The sequence below is a fragment of the Meriones unguiculatus genome, chromosome 10 (assembly GCF_030254825.1).
Source record: "Meriones unguiculatus strain TT.TT164.6M chromosome 10, Bangor_MerUng_6.1, whole genome shotgun sequence".
NCBI classification, from domain to species: domain Eukaryota; kingdom Metazoa; phylum Chordata; class Mammalia; order Rodentia; family Muridae; genus Meriones; species Meriones unguiculatus.
In genome coordinates this window covers 5,264,752-5,282,364 of record NC_083358.1, presented here as the reverse complement: position 1 = coordinate 5,282,364, position 17,613 = coordinate 5,264,752, and the positions used below count along the sequence as shown (strand labels likewise).

Sequence of the window (17,613 nt, the reverse complement as noted above, 5' to 3'; positions counted from 1 at the left end):
ACTACTTGGATCAAGGCACTCCTTGGCTTAAGGCCAGATCTGGCTTTTTGTCATTTTGCCATTAGAGTATTCCATGGAACGCAGGCAGATGGGCAGGCAGAACACGGGTATGGGGAGGACTGGAAGGGACTTTGCTGGTGCCACTTGGGCTGAGTTATGCCCAGTGCTGCCAACCCTTCTTCCCAGAGCAGCTTGGTGCTGTGCACGTGTGGCGGGGATGGCAGACATCCCGGAAGGCAGCCTGCATGCTCTGGGAGCTCCAATGAGCGGGCAGAGACCACTCCCATTACCTGGGTTGGTTGGTGCTTGTTCCCAATGCTTACTTTGGCTTCTCTGGTCTAGATTTGGTCTCCTAGGGCCCTCCCTATTTTCTGGAAGAATGATCCTGGGGTGTAAGGTCTAGGGGAGTCACTTGTGGAGGTTCTGAAGAAAGCAGCCCAGTAAAGGGCCATGCTCTAGGAAAAAAAAAAAAAAGAGGATCCTAGGGGTGTATGTTCCTCCCCTCTCTCCCTCAAGTCTCAGGGTGAGGGATACAGCCCACAGGTCCAGGCTGCAGCTGGGGCAGAGTCTGCAGAGCACAGACCAGGGCTTTTATTGCTTGACCAGGGCATAGCACAGGAGGACAGGAGGACAGGTGCAAATAGGCTGAATGGGTCAGTAGGGTCAGTCCATGGTCCAGGGCAGGCAGAGGCCAGAGTCACCCATCTCAGACCGGTAGACAGCATTGAACTTTTCAGCCAGCTCAGGAGTAAAGTGCTCCCTCCAGTTCCCCACAACACCTGGAGGAGTAAGAGCAGACTGCATGAGTCAGGCAGTGAGAGAAGACGCCAAGGATACACCACAGCCAACCCCCAAACAGACTGGCTATTGTCTCTCCATCACCACCTTCACCTCCCACCTGAGACCTGGGAACGTGACTTGATTTAGAAATCGGTTAAGAGGTGATGATGGTGGTCTAATCTAGTAGCTGGTATCCTCAGAGAGTACGGGAGGAGAGCCTGTGGTGGTTTGAATAGGAATGGCTCCTATGGACTCTGTGTGAATGCTCGGCCCATAGGGAGTGGCACTATTAGGAGGTGTGGCCTTGCAGGAGGAAGTGTGCCACTGTGTTCCTCGTAGAAGAACTCATTCTATGCCCAGTGTGGCACACAGTCTCCTCCTGGCTGCCTGTGCATCAAGATGGAGAACTCTCAGCTCCTCCTCCAGCACCTTGTCTGCCTGCACGCCGCCATGCTTCCTGCCATGATGATAATAGACTGAACCCCAAACTGTAAGCCAGCCCCAATGAAATGATTTCCTTTAGAATAGTTGCCTTGGTCATGGTGCCTGTTCACAGCAATGAGATGCTAAGATAGAGCCTAAAGTGATACACCAGAAACTGTGAACATTGGAGCCACAGGAGTAAAAGAGGCAGAAAGATGCCTTGCTCTGGCTTCCAGGGCTGTGTAAGAACTTCCCCTAGTCTGTGTACTTTGGATGGAAGTCAAAGGATGTGGCCTTGGACACCCACGGCTGGCCCATCCTGAAGCCACATTTGGCTGGGAGCTGGGGGCCAATGTCTGGCTTCATGTACTCCGAAGAGCTGGGCTAAGGTTGTCTTGCTGGAGGCTTTGAGGACAGTTCCGATTCTTCTGACAGTCGAGAGAGTCGAGGCCCAGTTTACACACAGGCCAGCTATCCTGGCGCACAGAATGGACAACAGCGAGGCGTATTTGCAGTGGCCATTAGGACCTCACAGGCCTCTCCCTCTTTTCTACATTGAAGCATCCCACAAGGTCTCCATCTTCATGGTAGATGGAGACCTTTTCCACAATCCACTCTTCAGAACTGGGTGGTTGGGGCTGGACTCAGGCAGCGGTAGAGCACGTTGCTCACGACAATGGTGAAGGTCAATTTCTTTTCAAGTCCTGGACTCACTTTGTAGACCAGGCTGGCCTCAAACTCGTGCTGGGATTATGGGTGTGCACCACCGCCCCTGGCATGAAAGTCAGTTTCTTTTGGAAGAGTTGGGAGAGGTGAAGTTGGGGCACACTTGGAGAGGTAGTTCAGAAAGTGAGGGAGCTCTGGGAGGAGAGGTGTGAGACAGAGCTGTAGCCTGGTATGAGAGGAGCTTCCTGTGAAGGCACCATCAGAAGAGAGTGGCTCAGGGCCTGGGCCTGTCTGCAGTATCACACTGAGCTGCTGAGGAAGGAGGAAGGCCAGGGAGGAAGGTATGGGAGGTAAGTAGATGGGGCAGGCTGGGGGGCCATAATCACATGCAAAAAGATGGGAGGCCGGGCGCAGTGGTGCACACCTTTAATCCCAGCACTGGGGAGGCAGAAGCATAAGGATCTCTGGGAGCTCAGAGCCAGCCTGGTCTACATAGCAAGATCTAGGATAGGCTGGATCCATAGAACCCTGTCTCAAAAACAAAACCAAAACAAACAAACAAAAGGTGAGGGGCCCTTGGCATTCGGATGGGGCTGGCAGGAAGGCCTACCTTTCCTCAGGAACTTGCCCTGGCTCTGGTCTATGATCTCCTTGGGCAGAAGGCTGTAGTTGACCATGCTGCTCTGCCTCATGAAGGAGAAGCTGCAGTGTTCCAGGGTGAGGTCCTCCTCTCTGCGCCCCAGCGAGCGCCCCAGGAAATCACTTAACTTCCGGATGGCACGGCGAGGTTCCTGGACCCAGAGGAATGGATGAAGTGCTTAAGACATTAAAATAGCACAAGTGGGGACCAGAGACACAGCTCAGTGGTTGAGAGAATATTCTGCTCTTGCAAAGGTTCCAAGTTCAGTTTCTAGCACCTTTAACTCCAGCTCCAAGGGATCCAACACACAAATATCCACACACACACACACACCTAGACACATATGTAAAAATAAAAACAATAAGCCTGGCAATTCCAGAACTTGGGGAGGCAGAGTCAGGCAGATCTCTGGTGAGTTCGAGGCCAGACTGGTCTACATATTGAGATCCAGGACAGCCAGAGCTACATAGAAAGACACTGTCTCAACCCCCCCCCCATTATATGTTAAAAAATAGTACGAGTAACTAGAAGTGTGGACAGTCATGCTCACTTCAGTATTATCCGTTACAGGAAGTAGTTGGAAGCAGCATAGAATCCAACCATGAGGGGAATTTACTTCTGCTGTCCTTACCCCCGAACATTTGGGCATCATTGAGAGTGCATGGGTGGGGTGCTGGGGAGACCGTTCAGCAGTCAAGAGCACCTGTTCTCTCGGGGGGATGAGGTTCAGTTCCCAGCACCTGCACAGCAGATCACAGCTGCCCATGACTGCAGCTCTAGGAGAGCTGACACCTTCTTCTGAGCTCTGAGGGAACCAGGTACGCATGGGGTGCACAGCCATACATGTGAGCAAACATTTACACACATAGAAAATAAAATTAATCAATTAAAAAAGACACAGGGAGCTAGGTGTGGTGCTACCTACCATCTTTAATCTCCGCCCTGGGGGGGAGGGGCAGAAGCAAGTGAATCTCTGTGAGTTCAAGGCAATCAAGGCTAGCCTGGCCTACACAGCAAGTTCTAGGTCAGCCAGGACTACACAGAGAGGACTTGCCTCAAAAAACTAAATCTATATTTATATGTGTATGTATATACACATCCATACACATATATGTGCATACATAATACATACATACATACATACATGCACGCATGCATGCATACATACGTATTGTGTTGCATGGGAGTGCAAGCTTTGGATCGTAGAGCTGGAGAAGTGGAGCTGATAAGGCCTTTCCGGAGCCCAGAGGATTGTGGGTGGGTCCCCAACATCACACTCTGAACTTGTTACACTGTTAAATTTTTTTAAAATATATTTATTATTTATTATTTACACAGCCTTTTGCCTGCATGTGTGCCTGCAGGCCAGAAGAGGGCACCAGATCTCACTAAAGATTGTTGTGGGCCACCATGTGGTTGCTGGGAATTGAACTCAGGACCCCTGGAAGAGCAGCCAGTGTTCTTAACCTCTGAGCCATCTCTCCAGCTCTACAGTGAATCTTTGAGGACTGTAGGACTTTTAAAAGACAGAATGTAGATGATGCAATGGGACTAGGGTCTACGTGTTGATTAGTTGGGGTTTTCTGTAATAGCGTCCATCTGTTGCAAAGCGGAGTTTCCTCGATGTGGTATGAAGACTACAAAGACTACACTTATCAACAGGTATAAGAGCAAAACATACAAGAACATTATATGGAGTGAGAAAGTTGTATCTCAGAATTCATATGCACGCAGAGACCATGAAAGAAAAGGCCATAAGAATAGGGAGGGCTATGTAGGAGGGTTTAAAGGAAGGAAAAAGAAAGGAGAAATGTTATGATTATGTATACTCTCAAGAAAAGTATAAAAATGTACTCTTTAAAAATTATAAAAAAAAATTAGTTGGGCATGGTGGCACACCCCTTTAATCCCAGCATCCGGAGAAAGGTGGATCTCTGTGAGTTCAAGGTCAGTCTGGTCTACAAAGCGAGTCCAGGACAGTCATAGCTACACAGAGAAATCCTGTCTCAAAAAAATTTTTTTAATTAGAATGTTTTATATTGTGATGTTGCTATTAATATGAGATGTTTGGGAGACATAAGAAATGAAAGGTTGCTGTTTAAAAGTGTTGGTGTGTAAGTTAAGGAGGGGGTCAATTGTCCTTGTGGCTTCTGTTAACTTGATGCAAATCTAGACGTATCTGGGAAGAGGGAATCTTGAAGAAATTCTTTCATGAGTTTGGCTTTCAGGCAAACAGGAGTATTTTCTTCATTAATGATTGACATGGAGAGCCCATGTCAATGGGACACAGAAATTAAGGCCCCAAGAAACACAGGAGGGGTCTCCAGGGCAGATGGTCAGGTGCTGTGGCTGAGAAGTGGCCCATCAGGCCAACGGCCATCAATGGCCAAGGACTGGAAGCGCAGAATAAAAATCTTGAAAAATGAAACCTCAAGTATTAATATGTTTTTGTGTTTAGGTCATGTTGTATTTGGCAGTCAGAGATGTCCTATCTTTAAAGATCAATAAATGCTTTGAAAATTGAGCTTTAATTTTTATATCAAGATTCATTTGGTTGGAAAGGCCTGAACCTCTCCTGACATGAATCTATTCATGGTCCTCTTTGTTTGCCTTGTTCTAATGTCTGGCGGCCAAACCAGTGTTGTCTGCTGGGGGCAAATGTGCACGGCTTCTAAGAGCCAACAGACGTTGGGTTCCCAAAGATCCCTCGGCACACACAGCCTCAACAGCTGGAGCCGGTTCCGCCGGCGTCGGAAAGGTCAGCCTTGTGAAGAAGCGGATTTCGTCTTGTTATTCTGAGTTAAAACCTTGCTGTTTACACATAATATTGGAACAGCTCAGAGAACTCAAGGTTCTCCAGCACCGTGCATGCAATTTGCTGGCTGTGCCAGGGTAGGCTGAGTAATCGGAAGCCTGTCTGTTCCGTTACGGAGTGCAGGGACCGGAAGGAGAGCAGAGGGAGTGTGTCAGTGCACCAGCACCGCCTGGACGGGCTCTTTAAATGTTCACGCGCAGTCAAACACGAATCAAAGAGTACGTTGATGAGTAAACACAGCAATGACATTAATATACAGAATGTATAACTTAAGGCGGGGGGGGAGTCAGTTCTCTACTTCTGGGGACACCAGGGCTTGGACTGGGAGGGAGTTGGCTGTAGGTGGCCTGTTGGGTCTGTGGAAGGGGTGCTTACCTGGTGCAGCTCCTCGTAGGTAACAAAAATCAAATTGAGGTCCTTCTGGAGGCCCAGCCAGCCCTTCACATGGTCAAACCAGGAGCCGAAGAAGCCTGAGAAAGGAGGGAACGGAAGGTGTTGCAGCCCCGGAGGCATGTGGCTGCGGCTCAGGAGGACCGGCGATGACCCTTGGGGCATCCGGAGCCAGGAAGCAAAGTGGCTGCCCAGCAGCCGGGGATGAGGGGGCTCTCCCCGAGACCCACCTGTGCCCTCGAGAAACTCATCCACAAAGTCTTCAAAGGAGCTGGGGGTGGGCAGGAAGCCGGCTATTCGGTGGAAGTGGTAGAAGGACACCAGAACGTCCTTGGGGTGCCTCGCCATGTACACCACCTGGCGGACAGAGCTTTGAGCGCCGGGGCCTCCCCAGCTGCTGCGACCTGAAGCAGCTGAGCCTGGGGCCCCGGCTCCAGCCTAGAAGTGGGGGTGGGAAGAGCTGCACAGTGCTGGCCTGGAGCCCCCGACACAGCCGTGGTAAGGTGGATACCAGGATGGGTCACACCTGATGCCCGAGAGGCCCCAGGCGGAGTCTCATATGGCTAGTGAATACGTGGCCTCTGGAGACATGTTTTGGTTTCTTTATTGTTACATTTAATTTTTTTTTTTTTAATTTTTAAATGTAATAACACCGTTATAGCACTGTCATTCATTCCCTCAGGTTCCAGGCAGCTTATGGCAGCTATCACCCCACAGAGTGAATGGGCCTTGCCTATCAAGGTTCCACCAATCTCCAGTGCTAGGAGGTCTGGTGTCGTCCTGTGTCTGCTTGAGCTCTTCTGGCTCCTCCCCCTTTGGACCCTCTTGACCCCCCCAAAGCCTGACTCCATCTTGTGAAATGCTCAGGGGCATGAAGGCGCCTGTCCCTTACCTTGGCCTTGGACTTCCTCAGAGCTGGGGCCAGGCCTCTGGCGTTCAGGTGGGAGGTGAGCAGCCGAGGCCAGGAAGTGTTAAGCTTGGGAAGGAGGCTGCTGAAGGAGACTTGCTCTATCCAGGGCATGCGGGCCCAGTTGGGGAGGTGGTGAATCGGCCACAAGTCGCCCTCACAGAAGATGAGGCTCAGGACCTGCTGCATCCATGTGGTGCCTGCCAGACAAGGGGTAGGGCTGTGGGTGGGCAGGGGAGGGGCACGGCTACTTCCATCTAAGACAGTCACCCTTGCTCACTTTCCCCTCAGAGTAACAGATATATTATTGGTGCATTTTTAACGGCATAAGCAGGATGGTGAAGATTCCGAAGCAAAGCTTCCTCCCCTGCTCTCGTGTTCTATCTTCCAGGGACCACAGAACCCACACCTGGTTCAGAACACCCTGCCACTCTATACTGTGTTCCTCATTTCTGTTTGAGACCTTAATCAGTTTGTTTGTTTATTGAGACAGGGTCTCTCTACATAGTCCTAGCTATCCTGGTGCTCACTGTAGCCAAGGCTGGCCTTGAACTTACAGAGAACCCACCTATCTCTGCCTCCCGAGTGCTGGGATTAAAGGTTTGAGCCACCACACCCGGCCTTCAGTATAATTTTATCACTATATTTCTGCTAAATGCCTATACATAAGCACTTAGGGGCTTCCTGGACCCTCATCTCAGCCACAGCTAGGTAACTTCCACTTAGTGATTTTCTAAAGAGCTCGGGCTTTCTCTACAACATCTCCATGTTTCTGTCTTCCCCCTTCGTCCCTTTTTGGGGTCCTACAGGTGGAGCCCAGGGCTGTGTCTGAATTAACTGAGAACTCTACCACTGAGCTAAACTCCAGCCCATTCCTCTTTTCTTTCTATGTCTTCACCACAGAACTGCATTCATGCCAATATAGGCTTTTCTTAACATGCACCTAAAATCTCTTCCATGCATTCTCACATTAAAAAAAATATTATTTATTATTTATGCAACAGTCTGCCCCCATGTACACCTGCACACCAGCAGAGGGCACCAGATCTCACTATAGATGGTTGTGAGCCACCATGTGTTTGCTGATATTTGAACTCAGGACCTTTGGAAGAGCCACCAGTGCTCTTAACCCCTGAGCCATCTCTCCAGCCCACAGTCTCATATTATTAAAAGTTTTTTGTTTTGTTTTGGTTTTTTAAATAGTAGGACCCTAGTTTCTAGTGCCAGTTTCTATCTTTCAGCCCTAGTATGTTATTTAAAAGCATGTTTTGTTTTGAGGATAGGCTCAGTGGACGATCACTTGCCTAGCATCATGAAGCCCTAGATTTTAGTCTTTGTGCCATGGGGTGGGGGTGAGGGACAGGGCAGGGAGGTAGAAAAGAAAAAAGTATACTTTGGAAGAAAATCACAAGTCCTGGAACTGGAGAAATAGCCTGGGGGTTAAGAACACTGGCTGCTCTTCCAGAGGATGTGGGTTCAATTCCCAGTACCCACATGGCAGCTCACAGCTGTCTTAACTCCAGCTCCAGGGGGACTCTCTTCTGGCCTCTTCTGCACCAGGTGTGCATGTATCATAAAGACAGGCCTGCAGACAAAGCACCCACCCACATAAACAAATCACAAATAAAACTTTTAAAAATTAAAAAGAAAAACGAACATTTGCAACTTTGAGGTGTAACAGCGGAAAAACCCTGTAATTACTTGTGGCTGCCTCTTGGGAAGGTGAGGCAGCAAAGGAAGGAGCAAGTGGAGGCTTCCTCAGTGTGTGGGGGGATAGTCTACATTTTAGAAGAACCAGACTTTCCACGGACAGCATTTTCTGTTTTGAAAATGTGGTCTCATGTGGTTTGTGCCCTCCGTGTTCCAGAGGTCTACGCTGCCAGTCATTTTACAGTCTGTGCCATGTGCTCTTATAATAAGGGACCTGTCACTGGGGGACAACCTGCCGGTCTAGAGCAAATGGTTACTGAACAGGGGCCCGCCCCCGCCCCGCCCCCCCACCCCAGTACAGCAGGAAGGATGCGAGTGGCTGCCTACCCTATATCAGCCTCTATCGAGACAGACGGATGGATGGATGGATGGATGGATGGATGGATGGATGGATGGATGGTTATTCCATTAGCTTCCTCTTGTTCACCGGTTTACTCTCTTCCAATGCTTTCTTCACTCCCAACTCCCTTCCTGTGGGCTTCTTCTCCACCAGACTCCTTTCCCTTTCACGCTTTCTCAACACTTACAAACACTTCCCCACACTCCCGACACCCACTTCACCAAGCCTCCTCCTCCACTGATTTCACACCTTCGTCCATTTGATTTGCATCTCTGTCATAACTTGAGTGTGACTAAAGTGCAAACAAACAAACAAAACAAACAAAAACCGTGGAGAAAAACCTACTACAGCAGTGACCGGGACCAACAGGAAGGAATGGGTAAAACTATGTAGGAAGAGTGTTCCCGCCTCTGTGAGAATGTGGGGGTGGGCCAGGCAGATGGAGAAGCCTCTGTCCTTAGACAGAATGTCTTAACAAAATAAACAGACCGTTTCTCCCATGTTAATCTGTAAATCAAACACACTTCCGATAAAAACACCCTCAGGTTTCTACAGGGTTAGGCGAGTTGATGCTGAAATTATACTGAAGAGAAGCACGGGGCAGCTAGGCCTTAGGACCCAAGTGGAGCTCGGTGGGGAGCAGCCCGTGGCTTCCTCAGGAAGCCAGTGATGGACACAAGGGGCAGTTCAGAGCTTGGTCCAGGGCAACCCCTCTGGGTCAGCGGTCAACAGGGACAAGACACAGCCAGCGGGGTGTCTGTATTTCACACCGCAGGGGATAAACCAAGCGTGAACACTGCAACCAAATGGGCGAACTCTTCATCAATATTTGTTGTTGTTTCTTTTGTCTTGAGACAGGGCCTCACTATGTAGCTGTTCTGGAACTCACTATGTAGACCAGGCTAGCCGCAGGTTCACAAGGAGCCACCTGCACCACCACACTCAGTGGCGAATTCCCGTATAACCTTCACACAGTGACTGTTTCCAAGAACAAAGCAAAATATCATTAGCCCCATCAAAACTCAGAGGCAAGCAAGTTTAAGTTTGCCAAGACTTCCTGGCCAGCACTACAGCCTGGACCTACCGCATCTCTGAAAGGCCTGTCTGTCAGAGGAAGGTGGGGAGACTGGAGAAGCGGAGTCTGGCAAAGGCCTGTGGATCAAGGAGGGGTGTCTTCTGACACACCCCAGTATCTTCTCCTTCCTTTTGAGATGGGTCTCGTGTTAAAGGTCTGATTTTCTTGCCTCCACCGCCTGAACTCCTGAGTGCTGAGTTACAGACACATGCGGCCATGCCTGCTTAACTTGTCACCAGGCTTCAAACCTTGCCCATGCTAGGAAGCATTCTTCCAACTTAGCTGTATCCCTACATGTTTTTCTCTTATTTTTTTGCTGCTTCGGAGCAACCCCAAGGCCTTCTGCGTGTTATGTAACTGCTGTGTCACCACTAGACCACACCCTGTCCCTTCCTCTCCATCCTTTTCACTTCTCAGCCATAAAGAGTCAGTTTGCTCTGCCAAGTCCTCTCTACCATGACACTATATAAGACCAAAGCCATGGTACTCTCGGGTCACCGATCGGGAACTGCGAGCCAACATAAACTGTCTTTATAATCTGATTATTGTTAATGTTTTTCAGAGTGAGGGAAAGCTGACTGGCACTCATCAGCTGCTCGCTCGTCAGCACAGAGGGATGAGTCAGAAAGTCCCTACTGCCAGGTGCAGTGGTGCCCACCCATAATCCAAGCACTTGTGGAGGCAGGAGGATTTCCATGAATTCAAGGCTTGTCTGGTCTACACAGCAAGTTTCAGGCCAGTCAGAGCTACATAGTGAGACCCGAGAAGGAAAGAGTTTCAATGTCTCCACAAGACACATTTTCATTGCAAATGTACAGCAGCAATGCTCAGTGCGGCTTAACAATGAGGTAGGCAACTTCAACAATACTCTGTGACAGAGTCACCCAAATGCATTCTCCCAGCCTTACTTTTTCCTTTTATAAACTTTATTATATTAAAAAAAAAAAAAAAAAGACCACAGACTGGGGAATGGTGGCACATGCCTTTAATCCTATCAGAGACAGGTGGATCTCTTTGAGCTCTCAGGCTGATCTACAGAGTGAGTTCCAGGACAGCCATGGCTACATAGAGAGACCCTATCTCAAAACAAAACAATCATTTCTTCCATGTATAACTTAGTGCCTTTTTTCTCTTTGCAGGTCTCACCTGGCCCCAGGCTGGGGACCCCTGCTTGCTCTCCAGGCCAAAGGCTGCTCTAGCCCTTTATTCTTGGAGCAGTGGAGCTGGGGCACAGGCCACCCTGACATCCTCTCCATGGGACTCTCATGCCAAGCCCAGAACCCAAAGCTTTAAAGCATTTCCCACACAGCCTGAAACCTGACCCCACTCTGTGGTGACAGCAAAATAGCTTGAATTTCTTCTCCCTTCCTCATACTTTCACAGATTTGTTTTTTTCCACAGGCCTTGGCAACCTGAGATGATTTAGTCTTTTCCTTATTAAGCTGAAAATGTGTACCTTTCCAGGGAAGGAATCTTTTTCTGGCTTCTCTGTCTGAGTTGGACAGCATCATTGTTCATGCTTTGCGGCTTCAGGGCAACGTAAACACGAGCTCTGGATTCTGAGGCTGTGGATTTGATAACTGGGAACTTTGCTAAGAGGTTAATGTATGCAGCGTGGATACAATGGAGAATTCACACTCCAGGTTGGAGGAAGCGGACAGTTTTTAGACAGTTTAAGACAGGAGTCAGTGATTTCTAGAACTTTCCCTTTAATATTCTTAGACTATTACTGCATATGGGTACCTGAGATGACAAATCAGGGGGAACCACTGAGTGCCTGACCTGACTATGGGTGTATGGATATAAAAGGCCTCGCTGAAAGGTTCTGGAATCATACAGAAACTGAGCAGGAGTGGCTTCTAGGGAAGGCTGGAGCTTTCTACCTTCCTGCTTCAGGGCACGCTTTAGTCATCTTTCATGGCTTTTATGAAGACAGGCAGAGCTGTGCAGCTGGCTCTGTGCCCTCTGGAGCAGGAAGGCATGAGTGTTGTGCCATTCTGCAGACCTGCCAGTCCCTGGGAGCTTGGGGTAAGGAGTAACACAGAAGCAGATTTTCTGAGAGGGGGGAGAGAGATGCCCAGGGCCCTGGTAAAGCAAGATCTGTTCCTCAGCAGTTGAGTGTCCACTCAGTTGCCTGCTCAGGCCTCTATTTACTCCAGACACTGAGTAACGAGCACCTGTGTGATGCTAGGTATGGTGTGACCAGGACGTGGTCCTGGACATGGAGGCAGTGGTCTCGAACCTTCCTGGACCCCCTGGCACAGGTGCTGTAACAAATGTCCACCAGGCTGGTGAGATGGCTCAGTGGGTGCTGACAAACTCCCTTGGGAACTACATGGTAGCAAGAGAGCTGACTCTTGAATGCTGCCATCTGGCCTCTACACGTGCACTGTGCCAGTGTGTGCCTGAACACACACAAACAACAAACGAGCAAATGTCACAGATGACCACCAAACCTGTGGCTGTCAACAATGCAATTCCTACTGTACTTCAGGAGTCAGTGCTAGCAGGGTCGGCATTGGCACGCTTTCTCACGGCTTTTCCTTTCCCAGCGGCTGGAGGCTACCATGTTCCTTCCAAGCTGTCCCCTCCAATTCAAAAGCCTCACTGCAGGATCTTCCCATCTCCCACCCCCTGCTCCTGGCATCACGTGGCCTTTCCTGTCTGAGTCTTAGGCGCCGCTCTCTAGGGACCGTGTGATGGCACTGGACCCTGTGGACCGTGATGCTCTCCATCTAAAGCTCCTTAGCCTGACCCCTCTGCCACCTGAGGTCACAGGCCACGAGGACTGGATTACGAGCATGTTGAGGCTGTTAGTCAGTGGGTGACAGACGGGGATAGAAGGGAGGCTAAGGCAGGCCTTCATCTGTCAGGCGGGCATCGGATGCATCGGAGTGTGAGGGCAGGGCAGACAGGAAGAGAGGTTCCACTGTGGCAGCAGAGGGCACCTGGCTCTTACATGCCAGCTTCCTGCTTGGTTGGACTGTGCCCGTAGCCCTTTCGCCACCCTTCCTGCAGAGCTCTGGGGGAACCAGCCCTGAGATGGGCAGTCACTGCGTGAGTGGCTCAGGGCCTCCTTGGTATGGATGATGCCGCAGTGGCTCCACCAGGCAAGGCAGAGGAATGAGACAAGGCAGAAAGATGGCCAACTGTCACCAGGGTCTGCAGACACCTTCCCAGGAAGGATGGCTGCTGAACGGTCAGTGGGGCGGTCAGATGGAGGGGGAGGAGCATTGGGATATAGAACTAGCCCCCAGCTCCAGACGGCTTCCTGTGCGTGTCTGGGGTCCCAGGTGGGCTCCCTGAGGGGAGACCATGGCATTTAGTGACTACCATTTTCCTGTTAGTTCAGTTTTGAGCCAAGATTTCTCTTGTTGCTCTGACTGGATGGGCGCTTGCTGTGTCAAGCAGGCTGGGCTCAGACTTGCAGTGATCCACCTGCTTCTGGTTCCAGAATTCTAGGCTTAAAGGCATGCAAAGCCATGCTTGGATCACTGTCACTTTCTCTAGAGGAATTTTAATCCAGCAACATGGCTCTTGTAGCAAGGAATCACACAAAGACCTTCTGGGTCTATGTGATCTGGCTGAAATGCAGACAAGCTCTGGGTTACCGTACAGTCTGGCTGGAGTACAGACATGCCCTTAGGACACCCTAACAGTGAAGGTTACGTTAGTTTGTAGATGGAAGCAGCCTGTTTGTTTGTGTTTGAAAACACATATTTGAAAGTGGTGTCTAATTGAGAGGCAGATGAAATGACAAATCAGAGAAAGATTTGACAGCATGAGTCAGAGACTAGCACAGCAAAGAGAGGCCACTTGAGAGCAGTGCAGGGAGAGAGAAGAATCTAGACAGGGGATGGTGTGTGTGTGTGTGTGTGTGTGTGTGTGTGTGTGTGGCAGTTTTAGCTGGATAGTTTTACAGAGACAGGTGGCAGAGGGAACAAGCCAGACAGAGGAAGACAGAAGAACCAGAAAATGAGAAGGAGCCAGAAGATTAGAACATATTGCTGAAGGTAGTATGAGGCCAAATAGAGCAATTCAGTCAGAAGCCAATAAAAGCCAGATTGAATCAGTCAGTCTGGAAGATTAGATTGTACTGGGGCTGGAAGCTTCCAGGCCTCGGCCTAGGGATAGTTAGAACAGAGAATGAAATGGTCTGGATCCAGCCCAAGTAGTGTATTCACACAGCTTGGTGGCTCATCTCATCCCTCCATCTGAGGAAATAAAAGCAACATTTACAACTTTCTAATTGAATGTTCCAGGACATTCTAGCCTTGATGATGGTCTTTCCAGAAACCTCTCTAGCCTTCTGTGCAAGAATGTAAGCCAGGTCCTCACCTACACAAACCCAACCCTTCGCTGGACTGTGCCACAGCCCATTTCTTTACTCTAGACACTTGAAAAGAGCTTTGGCCATGACCAGGGTGCTGTGGAAGTTGTTCAGGGTGTCTCTTCCCCTCGGCCAGCCACCCTTCCTGGGGTCACCATCAGAGACAGCAAATCCTAAGGGCCTCGATGGGAATGGGGGACCACAGAGTCTCCCTTAGCTTCTCTGGCTGCCAGGATGGGGAAAAGGTCACCACCTTCTCTAAGTCAGACAGAACCAGTCTAAGAAAACACAAGCTGGAAAAGGCTCTTTCTTCAGGGCAGGCATGGCCCTTTCGTCCCGTCCTGCCTGTGCCTGGTTGAAGGACTGGGGACAAGAGTCAGGAGTGTATCTTGCCTGCTACAAGCCAGGCCCTGCTCTGTCTGGACCTGCTCATGCAGGTATTGACGGATGACCTGTTCCTGCCTCTGCCCCCACACAGGGACACTGACCCCCTGGATCCAGGACCCAGGGCCCATAGCTCAGCTGCCCTATCCTGTGAGAGGATGGAGAGAGAGCTGAAGGCGAAGCCTAATGGATCCCAGCCCACAGACCAGGCCTCTGGGAGGATGTGTTAAGATGTGACAGGAGGGATGTGATCCAGGGAGCAGGGGGAGGGGAAATGGGAGGGAGGGGAAGCAGGTCTGGTGTAAGAGGAAGAGGCGACAGGAATGTCGGGGGTAGAAGGGGCTCTTGGTCCCCATCCGCTCAACTGTTGGTTCACCTAGGTCATTGGTAGCCCAGGTTGGTCTGGTGACCAAGTCACATGGTGCACTGTGGCTTAGCTGGGCTGTGCCCAGGAGACAAAAGCAAGCTCTACCCCTGGTTGGGACCCTCACCCTGGGTGCCTATCCTGATGCATTCAAGATGGACAGGATGGCCATGTGGGGTTCCACAGAACTGTGCTGGCACCCCAACCACACTCGAGGAAGGGTGACCAGACAGTCTTATGGGACCAGGAGGTCCTGTCCCCATGTAAAACCGCTTCACGGGGGTGATGTATTTTATACCACTGACCTCAAGCTTGTCCACAGAAGACCACATGCCTAGAAGCACCACAAATGAAGCCAGGTTCGCAGCACACACTCCACTTCACCCCCAGCATTCCTCCCACAGGCTAAGAAACATGTTCACGCAAGTGCAGAGAGATTACGAGACTTGTGGGGACCTGACAGAGGTATGCGGAAGGAGGCTGCTGGTGCCCAGTGTAAGGACACCCTACAGCTTCTGAGGCCACGAGCAGAAGAAGGACTGGCCAAGGAGGGGGCGCTTTGCTGAGCTGGTGGGGTCTGGTACAGACGCAGGTGACGGGAGAGGGCCCAGGCTCTGTTCTACAGGCCCTGCGGGTGGAAGGTGGCACTGGTGTTGGGTCATCCAGGCTCCTCGTCCCAGTCTCTCACCTGACTTTGGGAATGTCACCAAGAGGACGTCTGTGTCCTGGAACTGGAAAGAACAAGCCGCTTTCAGGGACTCCGGGGTGTGCATGAACCCTGGGAAGCGGATGCCGTCGAAGATTTCGGTGGTGTTCATGCGCGCATTCATGCTGGTGCTGGCAGGGGCCAGGCTGTTGATCCGCTCATTCATGCTGGTGAGGGCAGGGGCCGGGCTGTAGACGAGGGAGTCTGTTACCCAGCGCCCAAGCTCTTTCCAGCAGGTGCAAGCCAGTCTGCCACTCCATCACCGAGATGTTGAGATAAGACCACAGCCAGGGGCTACTGGTTCTGCTGTCAGGTGTCATTGCAGGACCATCTCAGAACCTCGGCCAGACCTGCCTGTCGTCTGGGCCAAGGAAGGGCCCGGGCCCGTCAGGGGATGTAGATTCCAGTGCTCTGGAGTGCTGTCTGTCTGGCCGTGAGAGCATGGCCAGTAGCTTGGCAGAATTCTGTCCCAGCCACCAGTCCTTGGCCACTTGTATGCAGGGCTGCACCTCAGCAGTGACTTGTGTGGTTGTGGCATATTGTGCACATCCTTGTGGGCTTAGGAGCTGCTTGTCTCAGCCCCAAGCAGTAGAGGGAATGGTGGTCAAAGCCCTCCCCCTCCATCAGGCAGGCAGATTGACCTTTCCCACCCACAACCCCACCCCACCCTCCAGCCTTCCTACACAGCCGCCCAGCCTGGGCTGACAGGAACGTTCTTACTGAACCCTGGAGCAGCCTCTGACAGGAGCCCCACCTCTCCACCCCCTCCGGGGTCCCCTACTCACCACAAAGTTCCTCTCTGAGTGCTGTGCTTCGCTGTCTGCCCAGCCCTAGAGAACGTGGCTCAGGCTCCACTTGGGCAGCTCCAAAGAGGCTCCACCCTAGAGTCGCAGGGCCCTCGGGCAGATGACTGCAGGGTGCCCCGCCCCCAACCAGACCCATTTGGGGGAGGGGCTGGGAGAGCGCCTCTGTAGGCAAGCAGTAACTGGATAATCTTCAGGACACAAGCCAGTTTGGAGCAGACTAAGTTGCAGCTTAACAGTGACTGGGCACAGAGCTAGTTTCCTGTTTCAAAAATGCTTCCCTGTGGAGGCGCTGGCCAGGAGGGGGCCAGGAGGGGGCCAGGAGGAGGCAGTGCAGCAACCCTTTCTTGTATTCTGCCAACAGAAGGGGCAGCTTCCTCTGCCAGCCTAGAAACCATGTGTTTATGTAATTTTAACATGTGTGATAAGCAGTAGATAACAGTACAAAGCAATGAGAGAGCCCTAACAAAGTATGTCCATGAAGACTTCCCACCACCCGGCCAGCCTCCCGCCACCACCGAACCCTGGCCTCAGAACCCCTAGCCTCGGAGCCTCCTTAGGCAGCTGCCAGCAAGCACAGACATATCTTACTGCCTACAGTGCTACTTGGAATCACCAGTGTCTTGGAGATGTGTATGCAACAAAACAAAACTTCTTCCATTTGCTTTTTGGTTAATTTGGTTGATTTTTTGGAGATTTGGTTTTTGGTTTGTTTGGTGGGTTGGTTTTGGGTTTTTGTTTTTGTTTTGGCCCATTATGCTGCAGGGGAGTGAGTGCCAGGGCTGCACCCTCTTTGTCTTACAGTGTAAAGAGAACCATTATCTACAAACACAGTAGCATCTGATTGTCCTTGCCTTTCCTTTAAAGAGTAACTCCATCCCTGATGCCTCTTTTCAGATTTTCCCAGGGGAATTCCAGTTCACCAGCTCAAACTCAGAGAGGCGACAGCCAAGTTCTCCATGGGCTCAGCCAAATTGATTTCACTAATTCACACTCCATGCGCTTACCACACGTAGGACAGGACCTCCTAAAAACTCCCCTTTTGCCTCTTGACACAAACCTAGGTCCTCCCCAGAGAAAAGTTACCCAAGCTCGTCACCATCCCTTGCTTCATGTGCTCTCAACCGTCACATGAGTGGGCATACACGAGCCGTCTCCCATGTCTGGCTTCGTTCCCTCCACGTGTTGTTACGACATGCATCCATGTCATGTGTGCAGACAGTTCCTCCACAGGGCTGTGCTGCGGTCCCTTGAATAGACGCTTGTCCACCCGCCCACGG

At 50.9% G+C, this 17,613-nt stretch overlaps 1 protein-coding gene across 3 annotated transcripts; it reads right to left on the bottom strand.

Moving 5' to 3' along the window:
* Window positions 1-557: 557 nt before the first annotated feature.
* On the bottom strand, window positions 558-16,720 carry LOC110545231 (sulfotransferase 2B1-like). Of its 3 annotated transcripts, XM_021631199.2 has the most exons (7): window positions 16,316-16,454; window positions 15,513-15,718; window positions 6,607-6,821; window positions 5,945-6,071; window positions 5,700-5,794; window positions 2,480-2,660; window positions 558-779 (listed from the first exon to the last, which is right to left on the bottom strand). In XM_021631199.2, the coding sequence occupies exons 2-7, from the start codon at window positions 15,694-15,696 to the stop codon at window positions 664-666; spliced, it is 918 nt and encodes a 305-aa protein (XP_021486874.1). In that variant the 5' UTR covers window positions 15,697-15,718; window positions 16,316-16,454; the 3' UTR covers window positions 558-663. The 3 variants fall into 3 exon arrangements, with proteins under 3 accessions (XP_021486874.1, XP_021486875.1, XP_021486876.1); XM_021631200.2 differs by lacking the exon at window positions 15,513-15,718 and having other exon boundaries at window positions 16,316-16,720; XM_021631201.2 differs by lacking the exons at window positions 15,513-15,718; window positions 16,316-16,454 and adding an exon at window positions 11,203-14,215.
* Between the last annotated feature and the right edge of the window lie 893 nt (window positions 16,721-17,613).

Excerpts from the sequence above, each read along its gene's own strand:
- LOC110545231 (XM_021631199.2), bottom strand. The coding sequence starts at position 15,696 with ATGAATGAGCGGATCAACAGCCTGGCCCCTGCCAGCACCAGCATGAAT. Across the intron at positions 6,072-6,606 it reads TGAGGAAGTCCAAGGCCAAG|GTGGTGTACATGGCGAGGCA; the intron begins GTAAGGGACAGG and ends TCTGTCCGCCAG. Across the intron at positions 5,795-5,944 it reads TGAGTTTCTCGAGGGCACAG|GCTTCTTCGGCTCCTGGTTT; the intron begins GTGGGTCTCGGG and ends CTCCTTTCTCAG.